This window comes from Petaurus breviceps, unplaced genomic scaffold (assembly GCF_028583685.1).
Source record: "Petaurus breviceps papuanus isolate PSGF00001 unplaced genomic scaffold, PetGlider_PUasm1.0 90865, whole genome shotgun sequence".
In the NCBI taxonomy this organism is placed as follows: domain Eukaryota; kingdom Metazoa; phylum Chordata; class Mammalia; order Diprotodontia; family Petauridae; genus Petaurus; species Petaurus breviceps.
In genome coordinates, this window is record NW_027187367.1 from 17,170,228 (window position 1) to 17,179,615 (window position 9,388).

At 43.8% G+C, this 9,388-nt stretch overlaps 1 protein-coding gene across 2 annotated transcripts in view; it reads right to left on the reverse strand.

The window, feature by feature from the left end:
* The window catches only part of LRFN2 (leucine rich repeat and fibronectin type III domain containing 2), a 347,503-nt gene that overhangs the window by 59,377 nt on the left and 278,738 nt on the right, over positions 1-9,388 (reverse strand). For both annotated transcript variants that reach the window (XM_069073624.1, XM_069073623.1), the window contains one exon: positions 2,331-3,773. In XM_069073624.1, coding sequence (XP_068929725.1) covers positions 2,331-3,748 — 1,418 coding nt within the window. In that variant the 5' untranslated portion in view covers positions 3,749-3,773. The remainder of the gene's footprint in view (positions 1-2,330; positions 3,774-9,388) is intronic.

Here is a 9,388-nt window from a genome sequence, read left to right on the forward strand (position 1 = left end):
AAGGAAGGAAGGAAGGAAGGAAGGAAGGAAGGAAGGAAGGAAGGAAGGAAGGAAGGAAGGGTGGACAGAAGGAGGGAGGGAAGGAGGGAAGGAAAAAGGTAAGAAAAAAGAAGAAAGGAAAGAAGAGAAAGAAAGAAGGAAAGAGAAAAATGAAAGAAGAGAAACACTACAGTTTAGAAACCACTAGGTTAGATAATTTCTAAAGTCCCTTCTATCTCTAAAGCCTATTATGCCAGCTGGTCTTGATTATCTCCAAATTCCTTTCAATTCTGAATTTCTACAAATCAATCAATAAATATTTGTTAACTGCCCACCATGTGCCAGGCAGTGTTCAAATCCAAAAAAATTAAACAGTCCCTACTTACAATGAGCTTACATTCTAATATTCTATAATCTAAGTGGGGCCTATTCTTTCTATAACCACCATCTCTCCTTCCCCAACTTCCACTCTATCTTCTCTTATCCATTAGCTCCTATCCCCTGAGACCTGACACCATACCTGTAGAGAGTTGTATCTATATCTCTCTATATTTCTTTCTTTTTTATAGATATAGATACCTACATATATACATGCATATCTGTACCTGCATGTACATAAATATCCATCTGTATACATGCAAATATACACACACAAACATACACATACATGCTTAAGCCACGCCCTTCACTGTTGCAGGAAACTCATTCTCTCTTGGTCAAGTCCCCACTCTAACCAGAGACTCACATAATTAGATTCCTCCCTTTTGGGAAGAGGTGAATAAGAGGAGAGAACACACTTCACATAGATGATTAGTAAACTGGTTGTATTTGGTGTAATAGGGAGGAAAAAAAAAAAACACAAGACCTGGCCAGAAGAACCCTGTCCTATACTTGTAGCAGGTACCTCCTTCTGTGTGTGTGTGTGATGGGTAGCAAGTGGGAATGGGGGTGGGGCAGCAGGGATTGGTTTCTTCTCTCAAGGTCCATTGTTGTTCAGTTTTTTCAGTTATATCCAACTCTTCACGATGCCATTTGGTGTTTTTTTGCCAAATATACTGGAGTGGTTTGTCTTTTCCTTCTCCAACTCATTTTATAGATGAGGGAACTGGGGCAAACAGGGTTAAGTGACTTTCCCAGGGTCACACAGCTAGTAAGTATCTGAGGCTGGATTTGAACTTAGGAAGATGAGTCTTTCTGACTGTAGGACTTGCACTCTAACTGCTATGCCACCTAGCTGCCCAAGATCAAAGTCCTCCTTACCTCTAAAAAAAAGAGGCTATTAATTCACTGCACAACTTTGAATAAATCACTTCAAATCCTCCACAACAGGGTGGGGGAGGGGAAGCGAAGGAAAGAGAGAAGGGAACAAACATTTATTAAGTCCCTACTACGTGACAGGTATTGTACTAAGTACATTGTAAATATCCCATTTGACCCTGGCAAAGCAAGGGAGGTGTGGAAGGAAGTTTCTATGCTACATTGAAATATTAACCATGAAATGCTGAAATATTAACTATGACATAGGAATCAGTAGTAGAACCATACCTAACATTCCAAAGACTTTAGTAACTATTTATTTTGTTTTCCTTTTCATTGCTATGACTTCCCAGTGACTACAGGGAACAAATCTAAAATCTTTTCTCTGTGAGAGATAGATACCCTTTCAGAAATTTGCAGACATCTGTCACACCCAATTCTGTCTTCTCTTCTCTGGCATGAACATCCTAGGTTCTTTTGATTGATCCTTAGCTGATGGTGTCTACGATGACTTCACCACCTTGATCACCTACTTGCCTCTACATGCAGATTACAGTTTGTCGCTTAAAATGGGGTGGCTAGGTGGTGCAGTGAATAGAGCCCTGGAGTCAAGAGGATCTGAGTTCAAATCTGGCCTCAGACACTTAACACAAAAACTAGCCATGTCACCTTGGGCAAGTCACTTAAGAACCCCAATTGCCCTCCAAAAAGCAAAAAAAAAAAAAAAAGGGGGAAAGATTTTAACTGAATACAGGAATGAGAGAGGAATTAGTAAGGGTCTGAAGTTCCTACTAACCTACTCATCCCATAATATCTTTTTCTCACACAGTCATCTTCCCTTTCTACATAAATCACTCAGATAATGTGACGAGGCTGCCTCCCCCTTCCACAACTTCTCCTCTGGTGCCCTTTAGATACATTTTTTTGATCTTGGTTTCATTTTTACTCTGATTTTAGCCATAAAAACTGATGATGAAGACAAGTGGAAACAAAAGTATGATTTTCCCGGTTCATAGACTTTCCATTGCACTCCTGGCTTATTTCCCCACTTTTGCCTCTCCTGCAATTAATTCTCTTCCCAGCCCCTCACTCACCTGTAGATTAATACCTCATCATCCGAGCAGTTGTACTGCAGCTGATACATCTTCACCCGGGGAGCCGATTTGCTCACTGACCACTTGACCAGAGCTGAAGTAGTGGTCACATCGGACACGAGCACAGCTCTCTCTGGGGGCCCCTTGGAGGCCTCCCCTCCCCCTGAGCCTCCACCACCACCTCCAGCTCCTCCCCCTCGGCCAGCCTTGCTGGAACCGGTGATGTCAGAGAGGCGAGATTTGGGGGAAGTGGTGCGGCTGGTGCCATTGCTTAGGTGAGGCAGTTGGACGATGGATACCTCCACGGTGGCTGTGGCCTCCCCGGCTGCATTGGCAGCAATGCAGGTGAAGGCACCGTAATCCTGTGAGGTGGTGATGAGGATGTCCAGGGTGCCATTGTCATAGGCAGCAGTCCGGGACGTATTCCCAATGAGGCGGTCATCTGGGGCCACCCAGTGGATTAGAGGACTGGGGTCTCCAATGGCCTTGCACTTGAGTGTGGCAGCTTGGCCTTCTAGCACCAGCAGTTTGTGGGTATGCTGGGTGATGAGGGGGGGTTCACACATAAACTCCTCTTCACGCACATGCCAGAAGTATCGTCCCTTCAGGCTGGCTGGAGAACCACACGTCTCCAAGTCGTCATCCCTTTCTAGACGTCTCAGCCATAACAGCTCACAGTTGCAGTGCAGAGGGTTCCCCCCAAAACTGAGAGACAAGGGTGGGGTGAAGGGTGTGGCAGTCAGACTGGATGACTGGGAACGGGCAAAGATAGGGTCTGGAGGCAGTTTCTGTAGTCGGTTGGAGGTGAGGTCCAGGCGGGCTAGCTTCTGGAGGTCAGCAAAGGTGCCCTCAGCAATGTGGTCCAGGAGGTTATGGTCCAGACTGAGCTGATGGAGGTTGACCATGCGCCGGACTGAGTCCCAGGGCAGCCCACGGAGATTGTTGTAGGAGAGATCCAGATCCTCTAGGGTCAACAGGAAGTCCTCAAAGGCATCATCAGCAATGTTATCCAGTTGGTTATTGTTGACAATGAGGTGCTGAAGGTTGACCAGGCCTCGGAGTGTATCCTCACCGATGCTTGGTAGGCGGTTACTATCCAAGTGCAACGACCGGAGGCTCTCTAGGTCCAAGAAGGAGAAGGGCTGGATGTAGCTGATGGTGTTCCTGGACAGCGTCAGGTCCACCAGCCCGGTCATGTTGGCAAAGTCCTGGCGGCTTATGTGGATAATGAAGTTGCCACCCAGACGCAACTCCACTGTCCGACGGTCAATGTCTGGTGGCACAAAAAGCAGCCCCTTGGAGGGACACAGTGTCCCTAGGGATTCAGAGAGATTCTGGCAGACACAGTACTTGGGGCAGGCATCAACAACAGCAAACGCCATGCCAAATGCCAGGAGGCTGCTGAGCAGGGTCTCCATGGTCTGCTCACTTGGGCCTTGGTGCCTACAAAGGAAAGAAAAATAACTAGGATAAGTCAAATACTTTTTTGACTCCTTCCTCTAAGAACACATTGAAATTTATTCTATAAGCAGAAGCTAGGGGTATAGTAGATAGAGAGCTGGACTTGGATTCTGGACTGAATTCAAATCCATCCTCAGACATTTACTATGTGGTCCTGAGCAAGTCACTTATCCTTTGTCTGCCTCAATTTTCACAATCTTCAAATAGGGATAATAATGGTACCTGCCTTCCAAAGCTGTGAGGATCACATTAGATAATACTTGTAAATCACTAGGCACAGGGCTGATTTCATAGTGGGCACTTCATAAATTTTGGTTCCTTCCTTCTGCTCTCTCTCCTTCCCTCCTTCCTTCCTTCCTTCCTTCCTTCCTTCCTTCCTCCCTTCCTTCCTCCTTCCTTCCTTCCTTCCTTCCTCCTATCCTCCTTCCCTCCCTCCCTTCCTTCTTTCCTTCCTTCCTTTTGTCCTTCCTCCCTTATTTCATTTGAACTAGTGGAATCTCTCTCACTGAATTTGTACAGTGTAAAGAGCACTGGCTTTCAACTCAGAAGACCTAAGTTCAAATTTCACATGACTAACAAGTGAGCAAATCATTTAATGTCCCTGAGCCTCAGTTTCCTCATCTGTAAAACAAGGGGATCAGTCTAGATGGCCTCTGATACCTCATCAGACTCTACATCTATAATCCTGTGGTTCTCCAGAAGACAGCTACCAGCACAGAAAATCTACAGAATGTCCAAAATTCATTTCTGTTTAGAGCTGGGATAGGATTGATGGATTCTTTGGGGGGTTTTCATGTGTTTGTTTGCATTTAAAGAACAACCAAATTACCTTTCTAACAAGATTAGGCTCAGGCTGATATTAAAATGAGTCTGCATTCCCTTAGCACACACCAACAGACAGACAATGAGGAAAGATGTCTCAGAAAAGGAAAGAGGTGGGGAAAATGGCTTTGAAGGAAAACATTTGCTTCCAGAACCCTCAAAGGATATAACCAGGGCAAAGGTAATGGAGAGCCAACTGGGTTTTTGTGTGCAAGGCTGCTAGTGTAGAAAGTAGAACAGTTATACTTGAAGTCAGGAAAAACTGGGGTGGAATTCTGCCTTGGACATGTTAGTCACATGATGAGAAGCAAGCTATCAAGTGGCTTTCTGAGACTCAATTTTCTCATCTATAAAATGGGGATTATACTAACAGTAGCACCTACCATCTCACAGGGGTTTTAAGGGCTACAAGTGAAGAAATGGGTACAAAGTCCTTTATAAACATTAAAGTGGGGGCAGCCACATGGTGCAGTGGATAGAACATCAGGTCTAGAGTCAGGAATATAAGTTCAAATCCAGTCTCAGACACTTATTAGCTGTGTGACCCTGGGCATATCACTTACCCCTATTTGTCTCAATTCCTCATCTGTAAAAAAAAAGAAGGAAGTGAGAAACTATTCTAGTACCTTTACCATGAAAAGTGGATAAAGCAGAGTCCATTGGGTCAGACATAATTGAACAACTGAAGAACAACAGCAAATATTTAAGTGCTTTATAAATGTCAACCAGCATTAGAAAAATAACTGGAAATTTGATTTTAAAATAGTCAAGAGTATGGGTCATCATTGTTGCTTGTCCTTTGTTTTTGGAGAGGACCAACAGCATCATGGGGTGAATAAGACTGAAGTGAGGCAGAGTTGTACAAAGTCATCAGCTTCATTCTCTCTCTTCCAGAGTCATTGAAGTATAGTGGAAAGACACAAGTCAGGATACCTTGTGATGACCCAGGATGCAGTGGATGCCCTCGATGTATTCAATGCCTGACCAAGCTCTAAGCTCTCCACAGTACCTGCTTTGCTCACCTTCATGGCTGTTTGAACAAATTGTCATCATCCTCCCATTCCACCAGGGAAAGCCTTCACCTGCTTGGGGGAGACATCCCCCCTAACTCATCAGTGATTTTGAGGCCTGTCAGTTACCCTCAGCCTGGTTTAGCCCATCTGCCAAGATGGTTTTTTACCAGGGAGTGGCTGCTGCCCATGCTACAGGTTCTTGGAGCCACAGGTGAGAGTGGGCTAAAGGTGGCCACCAAAGGTGGATGAGCAGTCCTGAAAACTCTGTCACAAGAGGTATAAATGTTCCTTAAACACCACACATACCTAATGTTAATCCAATGAGGCAGCTAAGTGGCTGTAGCACCAATGCAATATTTACAGCATCCACAATCAAGATAAAGACCATGACTATAAGTACCTCATGATGTTCGATCGCAAAATATACCAAACTCTCCACATAGAGGATAGAAATGAAGCATTTATTTAGATACCAGAAAACCAAATCCCAAAACCAGTAATACGTTTCCATCATAGTACCAAAGATAATCAGAAGCCATAATAATGCTGAGAGCCACAGCATCCTTCAGTCTTCCCACAAACCAATACAAGATCAATATCTACTCACGAGCCTATCTGACTCCTTGCCTGAGCATCCTTTCTCCCCCACCATCTGGCTAGCTCTGACCAGTTTCCTGTGGGCTCTGATTCCTTTCAGCATACTCCTCCTACCACAGGCTCCATATGACTATATTTAGCCTATTGGGGGCAGAGTTTATCTTCACAGCAGGGAAGCTTCCCATGGGCTCTGCGGCACCCTTCAGCAAATTCCTTCCATCACTGGTTCCATGTGATTACATTCAGCCTATTAAGGGTCAGAGTTTGCTTTCAAAGCAGGGGAGGTCTTCAAACTCCCCCCCTAAGTCTATTAAGGGTCAGGGATTAATGTTCTTCTTGGAGTCAGGAAGACGTGAATTCAAATCGAACCTCTGATACTCACTAGCTGTGAGATATCTAAAATTCAAATTAATAACACTACTTGCCTTTTAGGGTTGTTATGAAGATCAAATGAGTTAATGTTTGTAAACAATTAACCCGTCAACTGAAATTTTAACTTTTCAACCAGAAGTTCAGGAATCACAGCCATTACTAGTAGGACTGTCTCTCTTAGACATTAACCTTTTTCTTCTCTCTGGGGACAGGAGTCCCACTGAGTATCCCACTCAGTGCAACATCCAGGGTTCAGTCATTTTTCAGTCACATCTGATTAGTCTTCCTGATTACAAGCCCAGTGCTCTATCCACTGAACTACCTAGCTGCCTATAATATCCAGAGAGAATTCTCTTTGTTTGGATTCCTTCTAGGGAGGTTGTATTGTATTGTGATGAGAGTCCCAGACTTGAAATCAAGAGCCAAGTCACTTACTTTTGGAAAAATTCCATTTCTTCCTCTTTAATATAGGGAGAGAAGTATCAAGGAACAGTGAAAGAGTACTGGATTTAGAGTCAGGAAGACCTGAATCCATAGCCTACTAAATCATGGGAGTTCCAAACCATGATGGTAGAGGAAATTCCTATGTCTAGCGTCCCCTCCGTACAGGTGAACTCATACATCCTTTGCATATTCATGTAGTACAGTGATAATGATAGTTATTCTAGCTACCTTACAGGGTTGTTATAAGAAAAAATGTTATAGAAATGGGAGCTATTACTCTTTCTTCATCATTATTACCATCAAGAAATATCTCAAGTACCCAATTGTACATAATCCTTTACTAGGCCCTCTAAAAACAATCTCCCTGACACAGTGAACTGCTCTCTTAGAGATTCAGTCAAAAACAGACACACTAACCCCGACGCACAGGCAACTGGTTGTACGGAATTATTAAGTCAGGACAAGGGTAGAATGGGCAGCTAGGTGGAGCAATGGATAGAGGTCAGAGTCTGGAGTCAGGAAAACTCATCTTCCTGAGTTCAAATCTGACCTCAGATACTTCTTAGCTGTGTGTCCTTGGACAAGGCGTTTAACTTTATTTGCCTCAGTTTCCTCATCTGTAAGATGAGCTGGATAAAGAATTGCCAAACCACTCTAGTATCTCTACCAAGAAAACCCCAAATGGAGTCATGAAGAGTTGGATGTGACTGAGTAACAACAAATGGGCAGCATGTGATGACTGTACTTAATAGTCCAAAGATGTATGATTTTGTAAGGCTCTTCCACTGAGGCAGATTACGACCCCTCCATATTTTAGTAGACTTTTTCAGAGTTGTTATGACCCAGAATTTATCACTTGGTGGCCAATTGTCTGGTGATAAGCCACTTAGTAAGGCTTGTTTTTGGACATTAGACGAGCTGTCCATCATTGGGTCTGTATGTGATGTGAACATGTTTCCTCTTTTATTATCTCTTATTTATCCTGTATATATCTCATTTGCACATGTCATTTCCTCCATTAGACTGTGAGGTCCCTGAGGGCAAATACTGGTTTTTGCCTTTCTTTGTATAGGCACACAGAAGGTGCTTAATAAATGCATGTTGACTTGGCATGTTTAGGTTAATAGGACCTTCCAGGGCTTGATCACCACTTGTATACACTTCAAGAACTTTATCTTTTTGTCCACAAAGGTCTTCCTTCCTTTCCATGAAGCCATAAAATCATAGTACTTCCCAAATTAAAGAGACTTGAGAGATCATTTAGTTCAACTCTCTCCAAAGCATGAAACCACTCCACAATGACCCCAGGTGGCAGTCCAGTCTACCCTCAAAGGCTTTCAGTGATGGGGAACTCACTACCTTCCAGGGCAGCCCATTCCACTTGAGATAGTTCTAATTGTTAGGAATCTTTCTTTCCTGTTGAGGTTCTTGCCTATAACTTCATTCAAAGCTCATCTAGATTCACTTCTACCAAGGAGCCTTCCCTGATTAACTCCATCCTATCATGATTTTTCCCTTACTTTGAGTTCCCCCAGTACTTTATTAATGTATACAATTCACCACCTGCCTGTGGTTATGAATGGGCTTCACAGACAAATATCCCCAACTTTACTTTATACAAACGACACCTGAGAATCTTCAGATCAGGGCTTGTCGGCGCTGGAACATCAAGGATGGTCTAGGCCTCTAGGTGGCACAGTGCATAGATTGCTGGGCCTGGAGTCAGGAAGATCCGAATTCAAACCCATCCTCAGACACTTACTAAATGTGTGACCCTGGGCGGGTCACTGTTAAGTCTGTTGCAGTTTCTTCAGCTGTAAAATGGGGAGAAATACATCACATGGTTCTTGCAGGAATAAAATAAGGTAATATTTGAAAAGTACTCAGTGCAGTGTCTGGCACATTTTGTTTTTGTTGCTCAGTTGTTTCAGTCACATTCGAGTTGTCATGACCCCACTTGAGGTTTTTTTTTTGGCAAAGATACTGGAGTGGTTTGCCATTTCCTTCTTCAGCTCATCTTATAGAAGAGGAAACTGAGACAAACAGCGTTAAGTGGTTTGCCCAGGGTCATACAATTGGGAATTATCTGAGACAATATTTGAACTCATGAAGGTGAATCTTCCTGACTCTAGGCCTGGCACTCTATTCACTTCACCTAACTGCCTTGCACATAGTATTCCCTTAATAAATATTTCAATCTTCCTTCCTTCCTTCCTTCCTTCCTTCCTTCCTTCCTTCCTTCCTTCCTTCCTTCCTTCCTCCCTCCCTCTCTCCCTTCCCTCCCCTCCCCTCCCTCCCTCCCTCCTTCCTTCCTTCCTTCCTTCCTTCCTTCCTTCCTTCCTTCCTTCC